The sequence below is a fragment of the Gossypium hirsutum genome, chromosome A07 (assembly GCF_007990345.1).
Source record: "Gossypium hirsutum isolate 1008001.06 chromosome A07, Gossypium_hirsutum_v2.1, whole genome shotgun sequence".
NCBI classification, from domain to species: Eukaryota; Viridiplantae; Streptophyta; class Magnoliopsida; order Malvales; family Malvaceae; genus Gossypium; species Gossypium hirsutum.
Window position 1 is genome coordinate 28,201,263 of NC_053430.1, and position 26,166 is coordinate 28,227,428.

Genomic DNA, 26,166 nt, shown 5'->3' on the forward strand with positions numbered 1-26,166 from the left:
ATAATTTTTATTTGATAAATAGATTTAAGTATAATTATGTCCTTCAAGTGAGTATTATTATTTTTATTAAATGCTTCAACTATCCATAATCCTTTAATCCTTAAAGTGGAGGATAATCGTGAGGAGATAAAAATGATGATTAAAAAGATATATAAAATACTAAATTTATTATAAAACTAAGAGGATAATAATAAGAATAAGAGAGAAGAGTAGACACAAAAAGATAATTCTACTTTTTCTTATATATAATAAGTTTGTACATGCCCTCTATTTATAGGGCCTCAATCACTATAGGTTACAAATACATAATAAAGATAATTAAGGTACCCTATAAATTCTTTAGGGGTTATAAGAGTTAGAAAAGAATGAATTTGGAGGTTTTGGGGGAGTTATATGGGCATTCGTTTATCAATAGATTTATAACACTCCTCCTCGGATGTCCATTAACGAAAACGTGCCTTATTAAAACCTTATTAGAAAATACCCTATGGGATAAAAATCTAATGAAGGAAAAAGAGTACACAATCTTCTATTACAAGCTATCTCGCTAAAAACATTTACTAGGAAAACCCAATGGGACAAAACCTTGGTTAAAGAAAAGGAGTACAACATGTTTTAGACTCCCTCTAATGGCAACATCACATTACTTATTTGGGTCGACGCTTTCAATCTTGTATACTGGTATTTCAAAATAGAATGAATTTGTTGAACTTCTATATTACCTTTCTTCTCAAGATCATGAGTGAAGGATAATTCTGGTGAAATATGTTTCGTTCTGCCACCTTTGATGTAATCACCCTTCAATTGAGCTATACATGATGCATTATCTTCTTATAAGATAGCTGACATCTTTTCTTGTAAAGGCAAATTACATATCTTCTAGATATGTTGGGTCAATAACCTTGGCCAAACACACTCTCGACTTGCCTTCTGCATTGCAATTATTTCTGCATGATTTGAACAAGCGACAACTAATGTTTTCTTTGTTGAACACCATGATATGGAAGAACCCCCACATATAAGTAAATATCCCATTTGAGATGAACCTTTATGTGGATTCGATAAATATCCAGCATCAGCATAACTAACTAATAGGGATTTTGAATCATTTGAATAAAATAACCCCATATCAATGGTCCTTCTGAGATATCTGAATACATGTTTAATTTCATTCCAATGTCTACGTGTTGGAGAAGAACTAAATCTTACTAACAAGTTTATAGCGAAAGCGATATTAGGTATTGTGTTGTTTACAAGATACATCAATGCCCCAATGACACTTAGACAAGGTACTTCAGGACCAAGAAACTCTTCATCATTCTCGCAAGGATGAAATTTATCTTTATTCACATCTAACGTTCGTACAACCATTGGGATACTTAATAGATGTTCTTTATCCATGTAAAATTTCTCTAATATCTTTTCAGTATAAGTTGACTGATGGACATGAATTCTATAGTTTAAATGCTCAATCTGTAGGCCAAGATGAAAATTTGTTTTTCCAAAATTTTTCATCTTGAATTCTATTTTTAAACAATTTACTGCATTTTAAAGCTCTTCAGGAGTTCCTATTTAAATTATCAACATAAACAACAATTATCACAAAATCTAATCCAAGTTGTTATATGAACAAATTAGATAATTTTTTATCAAGCAATTTTCTTGAGAAACTCTATATCCTTCTGAGATTTTAAATCATTCAGAGATTTTTTATTATATAAATTTCACTATTGAGTGAGCCATATAAATTGGCTGTAACAACATCCATTAGATACATATCAAGTTTTTCACATACCGCCAAAGAAATAAGATTTCTAAACGTGATTGCATCCACCACAAGAGAAAATGTCTCTTCATAATCAATGTCGAGCATTTGCGAAAATCGTTATGCTACAAGTCGTGCTTTATATCTTACGACTTCATTTTTCTCATTTCATTTTCACACAAATACCCATTTATATCCTACTAGCTTTACATCTTCAGGTGTTTAGACTATGATCTATCATAATTTGATATGACAAATTTTTCTCGATATACTTAATGAGCTTATTCTCAAGCAAAGTAGCGTCTTTTTTGTAGTTTTTCATATTTTTTAGATTTTAAGTTAATAAGTGTGAATGTATTATTTTTACTCAATTTGAGACCTAATTTGGCCAATAGTGCCATTGGGGGCCCTAATGTATGGTTGAGTGATGTAGGGACGTGTTGGAGGTTGAATAAGCTAGAATGACACCAAAGAGAGGGTATTGCGATATTCAAGCCTTGGAATTGCGATACCTCTAACAAACTAGAGAATTAGAGACTACCCTTCAGTGGTATCACGATATCTTCTTATTTGGTATCACGATATTGATACTGTGAGGGGACAAAATTAAAGAAAAAGGGTAGCTTTTGTCCACCCGAAACACCAATCATTGAAGACTCATTCAAGGGTACTTTGAGCACACAAAATAGGTCTTTATAGCTGTTATATCAGCTAAAATTTGGATGAGAGAGAGGAAGCCACATTACCTTAGCTTAGGCTTAGTTTTCTCTAGTTTTTCTCTTAGCTTTTTTTTTATTCTTCTTCCAGGGTTTTTTATTTTCATTTCATTAGCTATAGATTTTAAATTTCCCAGCAACTTTTCTTCTTATTTTAGTTGTTCTTAATGTTAGTTAAGTTAGTTATCACTGTATTTTAAGTTTATTTGCACCTGTAGTCCATATACCTTGGTTGTAAGACATTTTCAGATTTAGTTTAATGTGTCTTAGTTTCTTTTACTCTGTATTTGTTAAAGTTTGCTCCTTTTATGTTTATTGCTTTATATTTTCTAGTTGAATGCTTTTCTTTACATGCCTTTTAGATTTTCTTGCATAAAAATCACAACTTTTATATTTTTCTGAAGTTTTACTTTAATGGCTTCTTTGCTTTTCATTTCCTTGGCTGTTAGTTTTACTTTCAGTATGAGTAGTTAAATCTTTGAGGGGGTTAATTGATAGAGATGTGGTGAGCTGATTTTTGGATGAAGGACCAAATTGTAATAAATTGGATTAATTTGAATTAACTTAAAAACATAGGATTGACGACCCTAAGGGAACATTAAGGCAAGTGATACCGAGAGGAGATCTTGTTGGGCACCAATTCATTAGTCCCGAGTTAACCGGTGAGATTAAGCGATAGTCCAGATTAATTTGTCTAACTTGGTAAAGTGGAGATCAAGAGGTAAAACGGAGCCATTTGGGAGTTTAAGAGATTTGGATCCTTAATTCAAGGATTAGTAAACCACATCAATTTCAACCAACCACCCATTGTAACTTAGTTGTTAACTTTATAACTTTGCATGTTTTACAATTTAGTCCTTTTTAGCAAAATAGTAAAGTAGATAAATTTCTCTTAATTTTATGATTTGCTGTAATATATATTTTTTCAATTAGTTGATTAGACTCTTTATTTTACACCCACGTTATTTAGAAATTATTCAATCCACAATTCTCATGGGTTCAGTCCTTGGAACAGTACAAATATTACAACTAACCCGTCACACTATAGTAAAATCATGATTTTTATATATTATTTTAATTTTTGAGTGTTGATCCTTTATATCTCTCTCCCTATTCGTTTGCGAGGTCGGATAGAGAGAGAGGTGGTCATTCTATAGGTCAAAAGACTTCATATTTAGAAAGTGAATTCAATTCTACTTGAATTGCATCTTTCCATTTTGGTGTTTTTTTCTATTTCTATATTCCTCAATAAATTTAGGCTCAAGATCTTTATTTTCTTTTACTATTTTAATAGCAACATTATAAGTAAAATTATTGTCGACAACTATATTTTTTCGATTCCATCTTTTTCTTGTATTGACATAACTTATCGAGATCTCTTTATTTTCATCATTTTCATTTTCACTTCTAGGTACCTAGATCTCTTCTTGAGTTTTATAATTAGTTATGTCATGGGTTTCTTCAAGAACCCCCACCTCCACTATATGACTATCTTGAATGTTTGCTTTGTAGAAGGCCGATTTTGCCCAAGCCCAGTTAACAAACTACAAAATAATAATAAATATATTAAAGTCCATCATCAGTCCGTTTACACTTATAACCCAAACTAAATAAATCCCTTAAGCCCAATAACAAAACTAGCCCAAAAATATACCAGGCCTTAAAAATTAAAACCCAAAATCCCATTACACCCAAAACCCCAACTTAAGACCTAGCCGAAAAAAACATACAAGGCCCAAACGGCCCAGGATATTTTTAAACAGAAATTGCGCCGCAGCTGGCCTCCCAGCGCCGATGGCCTCTACGTCACCACGAACGGCCTCTTATTCTGTACGGCCATAGAACCTGCGAGAAGAAACAACAAAAAACAGTACCAATAATAGAAAAATAAGCCATCAAATGTATAGATCGGAGATTTTTTTGTCTCTTTATATTTTTCCTTTTATTATTTACTCTGTAAATTGGCTATAAAAAGGGCCGAAGATTTTTTTAAAGTTTACGCATACAAAAAGAAGACAAAAAAGCTTGAATAGAAAAAGAAAAAATAGTTTGCAAAAGGTGATTTTAAATCTCATTTTTCTTTCGATCCTGCCTCTATTTTTTTATTTTTATTGCTGCATATAAACAAAAAAATAAAGAGTAGAGACTTATCTTTATAGTGGCGTCTTCGAATCCTTGTTTGCTTCGTCATAATCGAAGCTTAGATGAGGATTATGAGTTTAAAAGTAGCAAAACTTGCGGATTTGTTGTCGAATAGGGTCAGAACAAGCCTTCGCTTGATGCCATCCACTGATTACGGAGGCGAAATGGTAGTTGAGTGGAGTGGCCTTTTGGTTCGGCCGAATAGGTAGAGGGAGAGATCTTTAGGTTTTTTTTTATTTTGATTTAGTAAAAGTGGCTAAATGTTTAATTTTAGGGTTTTTAGTCTTGTTGTTATAAAGAGCATGAAACGGCACCGTTTAGGGCCTGTTTCAGTGGCTCCAAAAAGGTGCCGTATAGGCCATACTCGATTCAACCCGACCCGAGTACCCTCAGGATCCACGCATTTTTGTGGTGAAGGTATATTTGCTCAATTAGTCCCTCCCTTTCGCGCTGACATTCAATTGAAGTCCCATTTATATTTTTTGATTTTTTAAATTATCCCTGGAATTTGCGTATAAACTCAATCTAGTCCGCACCTAAGCGCCGTGTTTTGGAACTCAGGACATTTGCATTTTTAGTCCCTGTTTGTTTGTGCGCATTTAATTCAAGTCCTTGACTATGTTTTAAATTTTTGACTTGTTTAAAAATTAACCTCTGGATTTTGTTTTTGTTTCAATTGAGTTTTTTTAGTTTATGTAATTCTTTTTACTCTTTTTAATTCATTTATCACTCATTTTTTTATTTTAATATGCTATTTCATTGATTTTTGCATTAGCTTAGTTCATTATTTTCATATTTTCATGTGTATTTTTTTTTAAAATTGTTTTATTTTGTAATTTGTCTATTTTAAAATTCTCTTTTATATAATTCTATGTTTTAAATATTTATATGATGTTTATTTTTATACATTGTTATTATATATATATACACACATAATTTACACTAAAATTTAAATTCCCTTTCAAATAGGCATATATATATTTTAAATCCATTTAGGTATATTATTTGTTTCTTTTAAGGACTCAACTTTAAATTATATTTTGTTTATTTCAAGCACTCTCTCATATTATTATTCTTATATATGTACATTATTTATATTAAGTTTTCACTTTATGTATATTATTAATTATTGATGAATAAATCTTGTTTCAAATTATTTTGCATGATCATTGATTTCATATTATATAGATTGTTATTCATATATATTCTTAAATTTTATATGGGCATACATTATTATTTTTATGTACATAATTTATATTATATGTTTATTTATAAATTATGGTTTTAAATTGTTTTGTATAGCATTAATTTAAAATTTCTTCTCATAATTCTTATTTTGAAATTCATCTATATGTTAAACTTTATATTTTATGTATTAATTCTTATTTGTTATATTTATTTCATGATTTATTTCAAATTTTTACATGTATTATTTGTTTATATACATATAATTTACTTTTAAATTGTTTTTTTTATATTGTCAATTTCAAATTTATCTTCCTTTACATTATTTGTTTTAATATTGCTCATTACCATTTAAAAGTTTTTTTTATTTCATTGTTTAAATAGATTTCTTATTTCATTAGTCTTTACTTAGAAATGTTAAATAGTGTATTATCATTGGGTGAATTTTGATTTACATATTAGTATTTTATGTTATTGTCAATAATTTGTATAATATGTTAACCATGTATATTTTCCATATTTGTTCATTTGTCATTTCCGTGTATTGAATTATGTTTAAGATTGCCAACTTATTTGTTTAAAATTGATCATTTCATTTTCTTTATTTCAAACAAACCGAATAAATGTATTTCAAGTCCATTTTTATCATCGCTCCTATTTACAAAAACTTTCAAAACAAGGTAATATTTTGTATTTGGAAATTCGAGAGATCGTGCCCTAACGTGCTGGGTTTCGATTTTTCGTTTGACCGAATAACTAAATACCCTTTTAAACTAATCAAAAAACAAGGCAATATTTCGTGTTTGGAAATTCAAGAAATCCTGCCCTAACGTGCTGGGTTTTGATTTTTCATTTGACCAAATAGTCAAATATCCTTTTGATTGCATGTTTTGGAAATCATAAGGTGATCTCGGGTTTGAAGGTTTAAAATGTCGTATCCTAACGTACTGAATATGGTATTTTGTTCCTTCAGAACGAGTGAATCTTAAATTCTAATTCAAGTTATCCAAATATTTTTAAAAGAAATTGTATTTCAAAATCTTTTCAAATTTTAGACATTAGGACATTAATTAATCAATTAGGTACCAATTTTGGGCGTTACGAGGGTGCTAATCCTTTCTCGTAAGTAACCGAATCCCGAATCCCGAACCCGTTTTCTTGAATTTCTTAGGCCAAAATTGATATTTTAATAAAACAAAATATTTTATAAGGTGATCCGATCACACCTAAGCAAAAAAGATTGGTGGCGACTCCATATTTCGTTTTAAAGTTGATTCCCATTTTTTTTAAATTAAAAAAATGGTTTCGACATGCTCCTTTCTTTTTATGAGAATTTTTATCTTTGGAATTGACTGGTCTTCCACGCTTCAGGCGTGGATTACTTTCTTTTGCACTAGCAGTTTGCCCTATTGGGAAATCAATTCATATTGGAGCATTTTTTAGCTGGTATGTGAGATATTGTAATTCTTTTAAGGTTAGTAAATGAATCTGATAGTTGATTTGTAAAACGAATTATCTGCTGAACTTCTGGTTCACATTGCTTTGTACAAGGATCTTAAACAATGACAATTTATTTCAAGCACTTTGTTCATTCAACTTTGTATTATATCCCCTTAGTCTTAGGGAAACTATCTCTTAATAATTGACAATTCATGTCATAACTAAATCTCAAATTAATATATTAATAACGTTTAATAATATAATGAGACTCATATCAATATACATTCCTGACCTCCTATGATGACTCATCTTTGTGCATTGTAATGGAGTAATTGGAACATATACCGCACATCCAAAAATTCTAAGATGGGATATATTTGACTCCTGACCAAAAGCCATTTGTAATAAAGTATTTATTATAACTTGTTGGCCTGATGAGCATAAATGTTGCTGCATGCAAAATAACATATTTCCAACCTGTAACAGGTAGATTTGTTCTCATCAGTAATGATCTAGTTATTAGTTGGAGGCGTTTGATAAACGATTCGACTAAATCATTTTATGTGTGAACATGAGCGGATATTCAACTTTTTTATCAATTGACATACAATAATGATTGAAATCTTGGGACATAAACTCACCAACATTAACAAGATGAATTGTTTTAATTGTATAATCTGAAATTAATCATTTAAACAAGCAATTTCTCAAATGACTAGTTGCAAGTTGATAACTCATGTGATTATTTTATAGATGCATCTACTAAAATTATATAATATCAAAAGCATCTACATGGTGGACGAATGGGGCCCATATTCATTTTAGAAATGCAACACATTAAACCTCAACTTTAGTCAGTGAGTTTTTAATAATCAATTATCATTGAGAATAAGCAACACATGAGAATTATTTAAATTAAAGAACTTGTGGTTCTTTAATGAATGTCTATACGAATTCTCAATTAATTTTTGCATCATATATGATCTATGATGGTCTAACTTGTCGTGCCAAATAGTAAATGTATTGATAACTCATGTGATTATTTTATAGATGCATCTACTAAAATTATATAATATCAAAACCATCCACATGGTGGACGAATGAGGCCCATATTCATTTTAGAAATGCAACACATTAAACCTCAAATTTAGTCAGTGAGTTTTTAATAATCAATTATCATTGAGAATAAGCAACACATGAGAATTATTTAAATTAAAGAACTTGTGGTTCTTTAATGAATCTATACGAATTCTCAATTAATTTTTGCATCATATATGATCTATGATGGTCTAACTTGTCGTGCCAAATAGTAAATGTATTTGTACCAGTAAACTTTTGGTTTACTTTAACATGTTTTTCAATTATACTAATAATATCAATATAAATTTTGGTAATTAATGATTTTATTATCATTCCTTTTACTTTGTATATATCCACATATAAGCAGTATTGTGACATTTACTTTTGGAAATGTCTAAATCAATGTGAAGTCCACAATGTCATTAACTCAATAAAAGAAATATAATTTGCAAACAATTATATGCAATATTCACTTCAAGGAATGTGCAAAAAATAATTTGGATAATAATGTAAGCATATATCATATTTCTTACCAATAAGAACATGTAGATATCATCCGCTTCAAGGAATGATTAATTAATATATATGATTGATTATTCTATTCTAAGAATGAACATTTAGCAACATTTCGAATCTTCTATTCTTATCTATTTGACAATAATGACAATAGGTTCTATTTTCATAATTGTTATGTATTGCTACATTCACCTCAAGGAATGGAGTAGAATCAGTGGAAAGAATAACTCATTATTTTGTTTAGCCATAAGAATGCATGAGGTCAATTCATAATACTTTTAAAATCATTTTCACAAGAGTTTTGCATCATCAATTAACTAGAAAGAAATAGTCAAGTCATGCATAGAGTTTATTGTAAACCAAATGCATGGATAAGACTGACATCTAAAATATCAAACCTGATATAATGCTAGTGCTAGAAATTTTTTTTCATAAACCATTGTAGACATGCATGAATTTTACTTCAAAATAATACATTTCATATTCACTAAAACATTTTCATTTATAATTTATCATATCATTTCTCTAAATAATTAATAAATGAAATAATATAAAGCGTATGAACTACCTTTAACAACTCTACAAAAGTAACATGTTTTTTAGGGCTGTATAGTAGGAAAAATATAAGTCATTTACAAAATTAAACCACACAAGCTTTTTTTTTATGCTTCTTATCAAACAACAATCAATTATATAATACAAACGAGACCCATATAAATGCCAATGGCCAAATTAATATAACAATTTTCATTTTTAAATTTATGATAATGTTTCCAACCAAAATAATTTAAGAATTAAAAATGACATCGGTTAAGCTTGAAATTCTATATTAGTATCAACCCAAAAATCAATTTACACATTCTTCAAAAATTGTCTTTGGAACTACGCATGTATTAGTATTGGAAAATTTTAAATTATATAACCAAATTAAGAAGAGACACTAGAGGAACATAATTTATACTTGAACTAAATCAAATATGAACAATCATAAAATTCATTGGTTTATCAATACAAATTTGTCTACTAAATATGTTTTAGTCAAATATATTATTTAATTATAGAACTTATTATAGCGACATAAATAAGTCCATCAATATTCATTTTTATGAACAAATAATATGTTTAAAATAATAAGCAGCCCATGAAATCAAGATTTAAAAAGGAATACCATCTCAAATATTTAAATCATATATCAAACCAATTTAATATTTAAATATGCTATTGTTGAGAAAAAAACCCGTAAAGATAGAGATCTAATAAGTTGATATATCTTTCTTGTTTGACAATTAAGTCTTGATGATTTTATCAAAAAGTAAACAAATAAAGCTCCGGTAGTATACTTTGAATCCAATTAAAATTCATCAATAGTAAAACTTCAAAATAACTTATATAATACAAATACACCTCAACGTTAAGAACATAGAATCAAAATTATAACCGATATCAAAATCCAAAAACATATGTTGTTTAGAATTTAGAATATATAAATTCAAATTGATACCATCAAATAAACACATAAAGCAATTAATTTAATAATGATTAAGAACCGATGCAAAGTCACATATTATGATAAACCTTAGGCCTTAATTAATAAAAATGACCGATAAAATTATGGATCGCTATTTACAAATCTATCAATTTATATAACATTAAAATTAATCTATCATCATTCAAACATAATCACCAAGTAATTATCAAATATCATATATTAAGAAAAATAATTTTTTATGAACAAAAATCTAGGTACATATAAGCATGTGATGTGATAAGTAATTTACTCAAATTTATTATCTTCTACTAATGTTTCAATAGCACGTCAAGTAATCCATAAAATTTGACATAAAATTATTTTTGATCAAAATCTATATTGAGATCAAATCTTTTACCACACTTAAAATATAAAAATCAAACAAATTAAACAATATCATCATAATTATTCAAGACTTTTAAAAAAAATCCAATATGAAACGTTAAATAAAAACTCCTTACAATTTTTTTTGCATATTGTATCTAAAGCTTCGAATGAAATGTTAGATTTGTAAAATAAATCTAAAATAAAACTGAATAAACCGGGATCTATCATGTCAAATCATTAAGAATAAATCAAGAATAAAACTAGATGAGAAAGCGTACTTGAATCCATGAATTCCTTGAAGTTTTACCGGATCTTAGGGATTTGATCTTCTAAATTAGCACATAAGAAATTCAGAGAATATCTGCTTTCTTTTTCCTAATGATGGACCATAACCCTAATATTTATAACCTTGGCATATTAGTTTTAATCAAATTCTAGTTAGCCCATCATTAATTAGAATTTGATTAGAACTCAATTACTAGAGTATTTACACATATTTGACCCATACTTTATTTAATAATTAAAGCCCAATAAAGTTCTAACCAAATTAAATCACTTTTAATTTGGGCTAACTTATCATGATAGTAAATAATAACATATAATTACCCTTATTATATATGTGATGTCCATATTTTCCAACTTGAAATATCATGAAGGATAAATCTGATCTTTAATAGATAATAATTTTACTTCTAAGCTAAATTGTGTTGATAACATATTATAAAACCAAGAGAATTATAGTAAGAATAAGAGAGAAGAGTAGACACAAATGTGAAAGGATAATTCTACTTTTTCTTAGATTCAATAAGCTTGTACATGCCCTCTAGCTATTTATGGGGCCTCAATCACTATAGGTTGCAAATCCATAATAAAGATAAATAAGATGCCCTATAAATTATTAGGGGTTACAAGAGTTACAAAAGGATGAATTTGAAGATTTTGAGAATTATATGGGCATCCATTTATCAATAGATTTAAAACAAAACTAAAATTAAAATTTATTTGATACACAGGCAACATTTCTTTTTGCATAACCATAAGTGTCAACAATAAGTGTTCTAATCTGTATTACCATGTGAAATGGGGATGACATTTAAGTGAAACCCTCCTAACAACAAAGAATCCAACATTCAAACACTTAGCTTAAATGATTGGGAAAAGAAATCTATTTTCATTTCTTTTTTGGTCGTAATTAAGATATCTACCACTTACAACAATAATTAAATTCATTAGTAAAGGAGTTTTTCGAATAAATAAACCACTCGTTATAATATATATTTCATTTCCATGAGGGAAGATAAGATGAATCATTTCTATTGGCTATAATTCAACCTTGCGGAATAAAAGAAATATGAATGTGCACTAAAACCTTTTAAAAAACAATTAATCAGTATATGCGGTTTTAATAATAATATCACCAAACACTTGAGGGATCTGCCATGCACGTCAATAAGAGGAGGGAACAAGAAATATTGCTTACACCAAAAGAAACGCCAATTGTAGGGAAAGAGAGGGAGAGAAAGGACAAAGAAACTGGCGAAGTAAACAAAGGGAGGAGAAAAAGCAAAAGCTAATGTTCCCCACCACCCCTACCATCAATGTTGCTTCAAATGCCATTCCCTTTTTACTGCTCCAATGACTTTTTTTGGTTTCTCTAAATTACCCTATTAATGTTTAACATTAACCCCTTTTTAACAAATCCAAGACTGACACACCCCCACTTTTCCAGAACCCTCGTATCTTCAATTCTTTTCTCAAAAGTTTCCTCACCTCTCCCTTCAATGAAAATCTCCTTCCTCGTGTCAAACCACCTATGGTTTTTTTTTTACCCGATGCATTGAAATGTCTTCAAGGATAGGCCCCGTGGTGGGAGCATAATCTCATGTTCTGGCTTTGCTTTTATCTAATCTTCACTTCAAAGGCTTTTGCTTTTGGAATTAATCTCATCTTTACAAGAAATATAACAACTCAGCTCAGCCGCCTACGCAGTAATAGGCTAAACATTATGCTTCCCTACTGTCCGAACCGAATCAAGTCTTTTGTTTTGTACCCTTTTCTAGGGCAGGGCAGTTACTAGAATAATGTCGTTTACACATTTTAAAGTAGAATATCCGTATATGCGTGCATGGGTTGGGGGCGTGGGCAGAGTTCCTTGCGCCTTGCTTGGACAAATTGCTTTTAAGCTTTAGCGTATAATGTCAAAGAAAAGCAATCTCCATGCATGCATGCATGCCATTCATTTGCATGTAGCAACTCTTGGAACTGGTTCTATCAAACGATTTGATGATCATTTCATCTTATTACCTATGTCCCACCACATCATCTATGGCCTATGGGTATAGGATCTTATTTAATAAATTATTGTAACATGATGCATAAAGAAAGTACACTGAATGAATTAAATTAATATTTAATACCTGCTATGGCTAGACTGCTCGTTAAATCATGGCATAAGTCAAAGAGGGAAAACGAAGAACATAGTGAAATGATTGCTTTGGGGTTTTGGACTGGTCATCAATTTGTTTAAATGAAAGTGAAAAGAGAAGAAGTGAGTTGCCTGAGGAATGAAAGACAAGTCTGTGGTGGCGACGAGGAATAACAGCAGGTTAGTATTGATAAGTATTTGTCTTTATAGAATCACTCTCTTGTTAGCTACCAAAATTAATCCAAAGTATAAATGCAGATAGATACAATAAATTAAAAGGAAATAAAAGGACTTGCTATTGCGTTCAAAGAAAACCTACGTAGTAGTAAGTGAATAAATATAGCATATCTTAATGGCAAGAGTTGCTGCAAAGGAAATACATAGAGCCGCACCTAATTTCCTGCATGTAGAGTGAAACATCAACGGACGGAAGACTTTCATTCTTGCTTAAGATTTGGGTCTAGAACGAAGGACATGCTATAAGCATTGGGCCATCTCCTTAAGTTTTTGTTTTTACGCCCAATAGCCCTTATTCACCTATTTAAATACTATTAATCTGTTCTTTCAAAAAGAAATACTATTAATCTATACTAAGAAATATTTACATTCTTCTCATTTTCACCTATTTTTATATATGATTAATATTTTAATATAATTGTAGCATCCAAATCCCATTTTAATAAATGATTATCTTAATTTAATCGAGTATAATCATGTTATCAAGTTACGACACGGTTTTTTTGAAGGGAATAAATGTGCTGAGTTTTTTTTTTTTTTTGCAAATCTCGTGCATGAGATGGATGAGAATTAAAGGCTGTGAGATGTTCCTCCTGATCCCTTACTTTCCATGTTGCTGGCCGATGCTTGTGGCCTAGGGGAGATTCATTTTTAAGTCTCTTTATTTTCATCTTTTGAATAAAGAAACTTTAAATAAAATAGAAGGGTAATCTACCTAATAAACTGTATAGTGAAAACTTGTATAAATAAAAGGGATAATAATATTTTTCAATTTGATTCATACATTTTTATTTAGTCCACATTAATTTTGAAAGTTGACAATTTTTTTCAATTCGATCTCTAAATTTAGATTTCATTAAAATTTAATGATACAACTCTCCAAGACTGTATCACATTATTATTTAAAAATTTTAAATTTTTTGTATTTTTTATATTTTTAAGTGATGATGTGATATTTTAAGAGGAGGTGAGATAATAAAATTTTTTAAAATAAAATCTTGAGTAATGGCAAATGTGAGATTAAGAAGATGATATACATTCTTGCTTTTCTTTTCCTGAAAATAAAGGGATATAAAAGAGATACAACATCATTAATTTCAATTTTGATGGACAATTTAATTTAATTTTTTCTGAGAATAGGAATAAATTGAAATTTTATTATGATAACATATTTTCACATGGAGAGGGATTTTGCAGGACGGGCCGCCACCTCATCATTAAGCTTGATAGTAATGAAAAGCTGATTGCATGGGCAATATAGACAATTAGCTGAATTCAGATACGTGCAGAATGCGCAGCGGACGTTGCAATTTGGAATTTTCGATTTTAAGAAGCTCTGAACACATTTCCATTTTTCCCGCCTCTTTTCTCTTCCACAAACTCTTAAATTCCACCTTATTTCTTCCATATTTTCTATTTCAAAATCCCTAAATAAAGTCGAAATCACAACGTTCTTTAATTATCAGCTGGAGAAGTGATTAGTAAGATCTTACATTTTTCTCGATTCTTGTTTTATCTTTTTTTCAATTTCAAATTTTTGTAGATTTTGTATGCTACTTTGATCTTAGGGGGGTCTCAATTGGCATTCGAATTTATGATTTTTTTTTTCCTCTTTTTCAAATTTTGTTGTTCACGATTGTGATTGTGGTAAACTGGATTTAATTTTCTTAGTTTTACTGTTGTCTTACTTCTTTGAAGCTTGGGATGCTTTGGTTTTTTAAGCTGCCCGTATACCCGTTTTTGATAATTTCCCTTTTGAGATTTTTTCTTTATATTTTGTTTAGTTGCCTAGAAAACAACAAATCAGACGAAAATGGGCCTAAAATCCTAGACATTTCACGAAACAAATAGAGAGATCTCCTGAGCTTATCCGAAACTAAGAAGTGGAGTTGAACTAAGAAATTACTTTTCACGTTTCTCAGTAACCAAACAGAGTTTTAGAGATGTACCTTTTCCTTATTTGTTTCTTTTTATTAACTTCAATTGTTCGCACTAAAGGTTGCTTAAAGAGTTTGTACTCGTTAATTTAAAGAACAACAATTTTTGTTGCTAGCAATTGTTGCTAGCAGAGTTTGTTTTTAAGTTTACTTTAACATATGAATTTTACAATATTTGATGGAGCATAATAATACTTAATGGTTTTGCAGTTATATCCAATTTATGTGCGTTGATTTTCCTATTAGTAGCTTCATTTCCAGTTCTTGCAATTTGTAGGTCTTGTTTTACTTGATGTGCAAGTTACTTTGGTTTTGAACTCTCAGAAAACGAATTTAGCTTCATATAGAAAAAAATAACAGGACTGTATTTGTTATTACTGCATTCACGATTCCAGTAACTTATTACAAGTTGCAACTCCAATACCTGCTGCTAGAAATAACTGTTTGATGCTCTACAAATTTATATTTCAGGATCAAATGAGTGACTGTCGAAGTCTTGGCAGCAATTTTCATCCATCCAGCCAATCTAGGAAGATTTCTATCGGAGTTATCTTAGACTCCTTAGTTGAGAGAAAACTTGGAGACATCAAAGAAGATGAGTGCAAACAGTCAAACACAGAAAGAATTAAACCTGACAATGGAATTTATGCTGAGGGTAAAAACAAAGGGGAAGCTGCCACAACCCCTAAGAGGAAGCAAACTGAACATGCCGAGCAGGTTAAATCTCCATGGATTACTCCTAGAAAATCTCTTGCTGCAAGGACCGCCTCTTCCAACCTTGGACAGAAGAAACACAAAAAAGCGAAGGATGTGTCAGTTACATATTCGGTTCAATTTTTTTCTAACAAAACCTTCAATGCACAGAATGCCAGAAGCAAGCAGAATAGTTTTGATAGCTTCATCGATGACCTCACCTACAAAAGGAAAGAAAGGAATGATGGCAACTCACAGAAGGTGGAGTTCAATTTAGCAGATGCAGGGAAAGTTCCTGAGTCAGATAAACTGGTGTTAGAGAGCAAAGCAAATAAAACACAAAACAAACCAACAGAAACTTTGAAAATGAAGCTGCAAGAATTATTGGGAAATGTTTCTTCACCAGAAAGTCAGCTATCTCGTTCACAAGATCAGGAGGCAGATGCCAATAATTTAACACCACAAATAAGTGTTGATCATATGGGACACACAGTTGTAAAGCCCAGACAAAGTTCAGATACCATAGAAACTGATTCAGAGAATCCTGATCAGATTATTAAGAGGCCAGTAACCAATTCTCTGACCCGAAAGCGAGCTCCAGCCAAAGTGCAAACAAACAAGACTAAAGTTGGTTTATCCTCCAAGCAGAAACATCGAGAAAGATTCGTCTCTTTTCGAGAAGGAAGATCTACAAAGCTAGATGGTGCTGTCAATACTGCCTCAAAATTGTCCAGGAAAAAGAAAATTCAGAAGAAAAGTTCAAAAATTGATTCACGTAAGATCTGTTTTGCTGAAGAAGGTAATGTAGATGAGATTAAGCAAACAAGTTATAGGAGCGAAACTCCAGTGCCAGCGGGGAAAACTTCTGTACTTGGTAATAAGATGGAAAACTCCCCTAGCTTCTTTAGCGAGAAAAGGAGAGAAAACTTTGAAAGGGTGCAAGAAAACCACTTTTTTAGCTCTCCGGTGACCAACAAGAACCAACCAGCTAATTTTGAAAATCCAACATCACCAGAAAAAGGGGATAAACAAGAAGATTTTGGTAATATATCTTTGTGGAATGTTGTAAACACCCAGGACAATTTTCCAAGTCCAACTTTTGGATTCAGAACACCTATTTTAAACACTTCTCCAAGCCCAACACCAAAAACTATGGAGAGAGAGCAAGTTTTATGCAGTCCTGTACCATCAGAGAGAGGATTTATCACAGGAAATATCCGCAGCTTCAGGAATTTCCAAGTTTCAAGGCCTGTTTGTAATAAATCAAATGCACAAGCTCACTCACCAGTATCCTTAACTATTTTTCAGGATTCTGATATGGGAATTGAACATGTTAAAAGATATGCGCATTCCAAACCATCATCAGAAGAGAGGCTGTCAGAGAGCTTTGAAGATTTTTCGCCCATTATTAAAAGATACAATTGTAAGTAGCAAGAATGCTTTTTCTGAAACATGCTATATACATTACATTTCTTTGAGAACTCTGTTTGGTATATGATTTACCTTTAGTTACTTATAAATAATCAATTGATTAGGATGATAAGAGTTCATATATGCCCTTCTGACTAACGTGCTTACAAGACATTCCACCTGAGTTGTTTTGGCTGGGCATTATGTTTCAAAAGTAGAAAGATAGAAAAGTTGCAGCTGCAGTTTTAAACCTTTTTCTCTTCTTGATGTTGCACCTCTGCTTATGGCTTTGTGATTCTTTGTTTTTTTCTTTTGTTAACCAAGTTAGAGCTAGCTGGCCAAAAACATGAATGTTTTGAGCAGAAATCATATCCTAAAATCACAATACCTTCTGAACACTGTTAATTTTATAACATCATGCCATGAAACTAATCTGCCTTCTTTATTGCTTGTGAAATTCATGGTAATTTGCCACGTTGGAGAATAATTATTGTTAACTTTGTCAGATTAGGCTATTGCTTCAAGATTGATTATTAATCTACTTGATGACTCCGTTTATTAATTTCCATGGCTTAAGTGACTCAAAACTTCCAATCAGTCCGTATTGCATATAGTGATATACATCAGCAGTTCAGCACAAATTCTTAATTGCATTTTCTTTTCCGACTTATTCTTCTGAATTTTTCTTTTTAATGGAAGATCCTTTGGTTCTTTATCTGATGTTGTCTAGGTCATACAGAAAATCCGATCTCACTAGACACTGGTGTTTTTGAGAAACCAAATTTCAATCGTTGTCCAATCAAAAGGATTAGTGAATGCACTCCCACCACTGCCTCTCAAAAAGGTACAACTTCTTAACATTCAAACATCTACATGCTCTTCTTATTCTCACATTACTTCGTTCTAAAGTAGTGTCTTCTCTATTTTTCTCCCAAGGGGCAAGGATTGGAGAAAGTGTTCGGTTCCATGAACCCTTAGAACAGGACCAAGAGGATGAATTGACAAGGTTCTCATTTATATCTAAGAAAATATTAGGAAATACCTTCTGATACAATCTGTGGACTATCATCTTTATTCTTGATTGAGGTTTTCTTGGCAATGTTTCAGGGCTGTTACACTGTTTGCTTCAGCTTTAGAAACCTTTAAAAGGAAAATGGATTCAACTACTAGCAAGAAGTCCTCCGAGATTTTGGTGTCCATTTCTGAGGAGATTAATTCACTGTTGCTGAATGCTCAGTCTGAGATTGAATATGATGTGTATGCATTTAAAATTGAAAGTCTTGCAAATCCAACATGTTGATACTTACCTTTGCTTAGATGATCTTTCAGGGGGAAGCTAACTAGTCTCAATAAAACAAAAAAGAAACGCCTGGAAACTAGATTGCAAGGTGACAGTTTGAATTTAATGAATAACTTGATCGACTTCAATTAGATGTCTTGGGTCCTAATAAATAATTTGTATAATGTCTTTGACTATTACTTTTATCTCACTGATCTTGGTTTTGTAATTCAAAGGTATGGCACAATGAGTTACAATTAGCCTCGAAATTTGTATGTCCACTCTGATAGCACAAATATGCATCTATGGGTTATGTATCACTGGCGAGGTTGTTTAAGAGGCATGCTATCTAAATGTAGTTTGCCCTGATACATTAGTCATCTTGTCTGCTTTTACTGAGAGCACACTACATTTAACAAAAGATCAAGTATGATCCTATTTTCTGTAAAAGATGGTTCGTGATATGTGGTGGAAAGCAAGTCATAACCAACTCCATACATGAGTGCTTTCGATCTTATGGAATCCCTGTATTTAGTTATTTGTGTTGGTAATTTAATTCTCTCAAGAAGGCCTTGATTTTCCTTTTTATTTGCTCAACTTTTTCACAGAGCAACAAGAACAATTAAAGCTGATACTTCAAAACTTCAAGGAGGATATCCATCATCTTCTCTTGGACTGCAATAGTATTCTTGAAGGGATGGAAGCTCACCAAATTGAGTTAAAGGGAATCATGAAAAAACAAAGTATGTGAACTTTATTTAATTTGAATAAATTCCTTAACCATGAGAGCATTATTGCATCTTGTTGTGTAGGTTTTTCCATTTTGCTTAAGCCAAAATGTGAGGACTGTATACAAACCTGTGAACCCCATTTTCTCCATCATAAGATGATGTCCTTCGTTACTTGCATGTGATCTTGTGGTGAAGCTAAATTTATATGAAAGTTTTAATTGGTGGACATGGAATATTTCTTGGGACATCTCACTGGGATAACATTGATTCAGTCCTTGATTTTTCATGCAAGGCTTTTTAGTATGGAGAAATTAATTGTCATAGAGGTTCTTGGATATGAAATCACCAGGATCTTGCGATGTATCCCAATTATAAGCAATAGACTAAAGAAATTTTTATACTTGATTAAAGAAACGCGGTGTTCTAGGTCCCATTTGAAGTTTGAACACTTGAAGTTTCAATACTCGACTTTAGTGGCCAAACTAGGTTACAGTGTAGCATTAAAGGTTCTAACTAGATTTCTGATCAACAACAAAGTGACAAACTCTTAAATTTAAAATCCGGTGCATGTGATTATATGTTTAACAGTGTAATGCTTAAATAATATTTAGTGTATCTTGCACACCTGACTCTGTCTCATATTTTCAGAAGTATCACACCAGAAGCTTCTCATGCACGTTAAAGAAGCAGCTGAAATCCAACTTAATAATGCTGAAAGAAGAATCACTTCTGTACATGAGGCACGTTTGTTGTTTCTGTTTATAATAACATAAAAAAAAAAGTTTAGCACTGGTTTTCCATAATTCAGGTATGGTCTGTGTAGTCCATTCACTATGCGGGGTATCTACTGGCCAAAATACTTGGTTGTGGAATATAGCCATACATCACAGTTAGCTGACCTTGGTGAGAAGGTTAGGTACATTACTTGGGGGCCACTAGACAGTGGAGTCATTTGGGCTTGAAATCTATGCTGTTGAGTATAATGCTTCTATCGAATTTGCTCGCTAAGTGCCTGCTTAAATAAGAAGCTTATTATATTTGACGAGAGTTTATACTGGGATACTGTTGCTACTTGCTTCCTCACCTTATGTGGAGTCCTCATACTTAAGATGGAGCTTATAGACTATATAAATTCTTGGATATAAATTAGAATTGAATGTTATCTATATAGGTTGATTAATACATTTTATCATCCTAACTTAATGCAGTCAGCAAGGGAAAAGATGCTCCAGCTGAAACATGTAATAGCCGAGTGCTTGAAAGACAGTAAATACTGAACCAAAAGAGGTCCGATGAGCAGACTTCCATTTGTCCCAGGAACTAAGAAGTCGACTTTGTAAATTTGACCGTCCTTAAAATTTTCCTGATACCTTGTCCATCTCTCAATTGTTCAATAGAACCTTATCTGTAATAGTGAACATATCATTTTGCTTTCCGAGTGGCCTGTAACTTGCATTTGCGGGAGCTTTGGCATTTATAACTATGGTGTTCCATTATTTAACTTACAATCATCCTCCTGTCCAGGGGCTGCTGTTGTTCATGATTTAAGCAACTACATCTACAATCACGGTGAGATATAAGTATTTGATTTTCTTTTTTTTTCCTCAATTCTATTTTCCTAGTGCACGCCCCCACCATATGCTGTTTGGTGTGATGTAACGAAATTGATTACCAATTATAACTTCCGGTCTTTTTCATTAGTGTTTAAACAATGTGGAGTCTTTGTTAGGTTGAGCACTATTACAAGAGACCCTGGCAGAAACTTTCTGGGGTTTCTAAGGCACACACGTCAGCCTTGAAATCGGAAGACTTAAAAATATTTCGGGCATATTCTACAGGAGATTAGATTAGGTTCTACATCTGACACTTCTTTAATGTCCGTTGAGTTGGGAACTTTCCTTATCATCATCATTATGGTGGCCTCGGCCCCTTCCTTAGAACCGTCGCTGTCCCCCTGGTTTTATTCAAGGACTGGTCACGGTTTTGTTTGGTCTACACTTGTTAAATCTTGCCTGGAAGTGGAAAATTTAATCCTAAAGGAAAGGAAAAAAATTATTTTTTTAAAGTTCAAAGACAAGGAAACATGGGCCACGTGAACCATTGGTGATCACGTGAAGTACACGCTTTCTTCTTTTTTCTTCTTCTCAGTGAAAGGATTTTGATACGAAATTCAAAGGTGGTGACTAACTGATAAATTGGGTTACATGTCGCCACTTGGCGGTGGCTCCACTTTGGACTGTGGCTAGTCCTGGTCCTGAACCCCCCAACCCACGTGAGTGTCTTAGATTCCATTATGGGCTCATACAAAATTTTGCCCACGTCTTACTCAGCTTACGAACTTTCATTTTTAGTTTCAAGATAATGAAAGATGATTCGTCACTATCCCCTTCATTGGCATGTTTGTTGTCGATTACCATGAACTTATAGTATGATTAATCAGATAATTTTAAAAATTCACTTCTCTTTTGAATTAAAAAATCACTCTTAATTCAATAAGAAAATATCATATAATTTCACAAAAGAAAACAATAAAATATCATATCATATTGTTTTAAAGTGTATGAATAATAGGATGTATAAACAAATACTAAATTAATTTTTATCATTTTTTTAATTTTAATAAACAAACAAATAAAATAAGAAAAATTCAAGGATTGGTTTACTTTTAAGATTGAAAAATGTTTTTTTGAAAAATTTAATAATGTTTATTATTACTATAAAAAAACGCTTTTGAAAAAGTATTATAATAAGATAAAAGAAATTCATTAAAAAACATTTTTTCAAAAATTAAAAAGTTTAATTTTTTATTTGAATTCAAATCTCAATTTAAAATCAAAATTTATTTTCTTGCTTAAAATTCCTATCTAAAGTTGGCCTGTAAATCGAAGGGGACTTTACGGCCAAATGAAATTAAAATGCTGTCTATCACCATAGCTTCTACCAGAAGACATGAAAGGACAAGATATTTAATTTATATTTATAATTTGAAAGCCAGTCAAATATCAGTACGTCACCATTCAAGAACATCTCTTTCTCTTCTATTTCGCTTCCGCTGCCTAATTTTTTTTTTTGGGGGGAGACTAAAGATGCTTCTATTCTGCCTAGGAACCGATCGAAAGAAATGGTCCAGCTCCCTTTACATTGAAGAAACTTCTCTTTTTCCAGGGAGTGAGTCATTAGTTAAAATACCACAATTTAATGGTCCCAAAAATCTCAAAAATGACGAATTATTTTTAGGAATATCTTCTCTTTGCTGGTGGGTCAATGAACTTGGCCTCCTTCTCCAGTGTGGATACCTAACCTCCACGCAACAACATATTTAAGATTAGACAGGCTTCAATTTTTTGTGGACGCCTCATTTTTCACCACAGGGTTCTTCCAAATCCCACCGTCTTATCAGTGTTGTGTAATAATTTTACAAAGAACCCACTATTTCTAGTGCTTGATTTGATTCCCATTTTCACTTTCATTCATTTCTAGGATTTCCAGCATCTTAGCAGGTAAGAGCCCCCTCTAAACATGTCTATGTGGGGTTTTCTCGTTGGTTGGGTAGTACAGAAAGACCATCTATATGATTTCTATTCAACTTTTTTCCCTTGTCCTTTATCACCACTGTTCTTCCTTTGGAAAGAGAAAAAAAGACTCCTGGTCATGAAAATGGAGATTAATTTGTTGGCAGAATCTCATTGTTGAGCATTATTGATGTAGGATAGGTAGGCTAGCTACATTCAGCTGCAAACACCAAGGATGACATCCGACTTGCCTAATGGACCTTTCATGTATGATTTTCTTTGTGATTCTTTTTTCCCAAGCTCTCTACTATTTTGTTATTTATGCATTGAATTTATTGATTGAAGTTTTTTCTAATAATGCAGGCGCGATCCTGATTTCATGGAGCTGGTATGGGAAAATGGTCAAGTTCTCATTCGAGGTTTATCGTCCAAGGTAACTCAAAAGAGTTTCCCGTTCTCATCGCGTTCTACTGCGAATGGATCAAAGGATGGGGGGGTTGCAGATTCCACCTTCGCCCATCCCATATCAGGTCTCTCCAGTCTCTCAAAACTGGATCGTCATGGCGTGGATGCTAATATTGTTCCAGTAAACAACTTCAATCGTTTAAAACCAAGCTACGTGCCCAATCAACTTGTAGAAGACGAGGTACCTTGCTCTTCCTTGCAGCAGTTTAAGGGATCAAAGGAGGAAAAAGATAGGGTGAACTTTTCCATCTTAAGATCAAACCATGCAAGCTCTGGTGCAATGCGCACTCCAGGATTAGCTGCAGGTGCTGAGGATTTACAAGGCAATAATGTCAGATCTGCGCCTCCAAGGAGTAGCAATATTCCCTTCGGAAATGAAGGTGATTTCATGGCGAAGCGAATGAGGCCAACGTTACCAGATTCTGAGCCTCTAAAAGAATCATTCCCTGACGAGCAATCCGAAGCTGTTCCAAATGCGAGATTAGCGCCGGATGATACAGCTTTTAAGGGAAATCCAGACCAAATGGTGGCATCGTCTTCATTATGTTCCCGTGGGGCTTCAAATTGTCCCACGTACACTTTGAAAAGGAGATATGAAGACACTGATCTCAGTAAAGTATGTATTATCTTGTCCATAAGAAAATATAAAATATTACAGTGAACTTAATTCTAATTCAAAGGATGTCAATATGTGGTGCAGAATACAACAATGGAAGAAGCCGAAGGAACAACAAAAGCAGCGCCAGTTCCACGGGGAAGCAAAGGTGCTAAGAGAAAGAGAAAAACAGAAGTTCACAACCTATCTGAACGGGTAAGATCAGTAGCAGGCAACCACGAAAAATTAACTAATATTTTGAAAAGTAAAAAAGGGAAAAAAAACGAAATCTGATAAGCTCTTGGGTATCTTATGCTTATATGTAGAGGCGAAGAGATAAAATCAACAAGAAGATGCGTGCATTGAAAGAGCTTATACCCAACTGTAATAAGGTAAGTACAAAAATCCATATTCACTCCTTCAACCTTTTGTTCTAAGCTTTTCTACTATTATCTAACTTTGACTTCTCTCGGTTACTCCGGTCGACGTGTGACTTAGGTGGATAAAGCTTCGATGCTTGATGAAGCAATCGAGTATTTAAAGACCCTTCAGCTTCAAGTTCAGGTATAGCCATTCCACTGCTTGCATTACAATTTTCTTCTTTTTAGATTCATATAGTCAAATGAGGGCGTTAACCATGGGATATTGGAACAGATGATGTCAATAGGAAATGGAGTATATATGCCACCGATGATGGTCCCTTTGCCTTCGGCAATGCAACATATAAACGCACAGCATTTGGGTGGGTATTCTCCCATGGCACTTGGGATGGGTATGAGAACGCAAATGGGTCTTGGGTGCGGCGCCCCACCACAGTTCCCAACTTCACTAATGACAGGAGCCCCAGCTGTGCCTGGGAATCCGGAAGCTAGACTCATCATGCTTGGGTTCCCTGATCAGATGTTACTAAGGTCCATGTCACATTCACCTTTTTTATCTTCGGCTGCTAGTTTCACCCTACAGTCGTTCCAGCCACCTGCGGCTGTGGTTTCGCAATCTGCTGCTCCTCCTGCGGCGCAAGTGGATCTTCTAGGTGGTGCTAATCCACTTTCGACACCTAAGGATTCATATCCAACACATTAACTCAATGAATACTCAACACCAATTCCATTTCTGATGACTTCCAAAAGCACTCCTCGCTGGCCTCCTGTCATCAGGTTTGTCCACTTGCCAGTTGCCATTTACATATTATGCTAATTTTATATATAATTTTTAAAGTTAAAATTTACAACTATAATCGACTTCACCCCCATAATGGTAATTGCTGTTCTTGCAGTTAAACCAAAGTAGCATTGGCAATATTATGTTAATGCATGAAAGGAGTGCATTAGATGAAGAAATAATATTTTACATATAGTCTGGGCATGAATCTTATCCTTAATTAGTGAATAAATATAACATCTCATTATTAAATAAAATAAAATAAAAAATAGTAAATAATTTATAAATAATAATTAAATAAAATTATAAATATTTATTTTGGTAATATTATTCAATTAATATTATATAGTGAAAATCACATTATTTACTTTATTTTATTTGAGAGATGCATGGTAAAAATTGCGCTCATAATGGAGACTACTTCCAAAAGATGATAGAAAAGCCTTCCACCTATTTGGCAATTAGCATTTAATTCATCATTATTTTTCTGTTGACATTGTAGTTTCAAAATTTCATTTTCCTTGTGTGCTTTTTTCTATTCATGCAACAAAACGAGAGGGTCCGACTATTAATATCATCAATTAATGCAAAGCCTAATTTCAATAATCTTTTTCTGACGCAGTGGACTATATGGGAGACCCTCAAGCGTCTTTTAAGTATTGGCTTGTTTCTGCACCATTCGTTTCACACCCAAGATTTGAAAATGGAGTGTAACAGTTAAGGAATGAGATCATCCATGGAGGTCCCCTTTTATCAGCAGAAATGTGACTTACCAAGCTGCGCTAAACGGCTCAAAATCCAGTGTGATTCAAAGAATGGGTAGCCACTTTTCTAAATCAAGGCACTGAAATTGTCAGAACATGTAGTTACCCAAGAAAAATTTACCCCGGTAATGGTTTGCAAGAGATTGCAACTTTTTATTTATTTATTTATTTTCTTTTTGTACATTACCACAAGGGGTATAGAATAAAAACTTAATTTTCTAGCAGTTTTTGCTTGAGAGTTTCTTCACTTGAATAAAT

General features: G+C 32.4%; 2 protein-coding genes across 4 annotated transcripts; both read left to right on the forward strand.

The window, feature by feature from the left end:
- Positions 1-14,635: 14,635 nt before the first annotated feature.
- On the forward strand, positions 14,636-21,019 carry LOC107953018 (meiosis-specific protein ASY3). The gene is made up of 9 exons (XM_016888246.2): positions 14,636-14,842; positions 15,770-17,414; positions 18,132-18,245; positions 18,338-18,407; positions 18,509-18,658; positions 18,731-18,789; positions 19,289-19,423; positions 20,060-20,151; positions 20,620-21,019. The coding sequence occupies exons 2-9, from the start codon at positions 15,776-15,778 to the stop codon at positions 20,686-20,688; spliced, it is 2,328 nt and encodes a 775-aa protein (XP_016743735.2). The 5' UTR covers positions 14,636-14,842; positions 15,770-15,775; the 3' UTR covers positions 20,689-21,019.
- A 1,403-nt stretch (positions 21,020-22,422) lies between these two features.
- Positions 22,423-26,132, forward strand: LOC107953017 (transcription factor PHYTOCHROME INTERACTING FACTOR-LIKE 15). Of its 3 annotated transcripts, none has more exons than XM_016888244.2 (8): positions 22,424-22,911; positions 23,125-23,190; positions 23,287-24,004; positions 24,089-24,199; positions 24,310-24,375; positions 24,482-24,547; positions 24,638-25,140; positions 25,767-26,132. In XM_016888244.2, the coding sequence occupies exons 2-7, from the start codon at positions 23,159-23,161 to the stop codon at positions 25,064-25,066; spliced, it is 1,422 nt and encodes a 473-aa protein (XP_016743733.2). In that variant the 5' UTR covers positions 22,424-22,911; positions 23,125-23,158; the 3' UTR covers positions 25,067-25,140; positions 25,767-26,132. The 3 variants fall into 3 exon arrangements, with proteins under 3 accessions (XP_040973832.1, XP_016743733.2, XP_016743732.2); XM_016888243.2 differs by having other exon boundaries at positions 22,447-22,911; positions 23,120-23,190; XM_041117898.1 differs by having other exon boundaries at positions 22,423-23,190.
- The last annotated feature ends 34 nt before the right edge of the window (positions 26,133-26,166 follow it).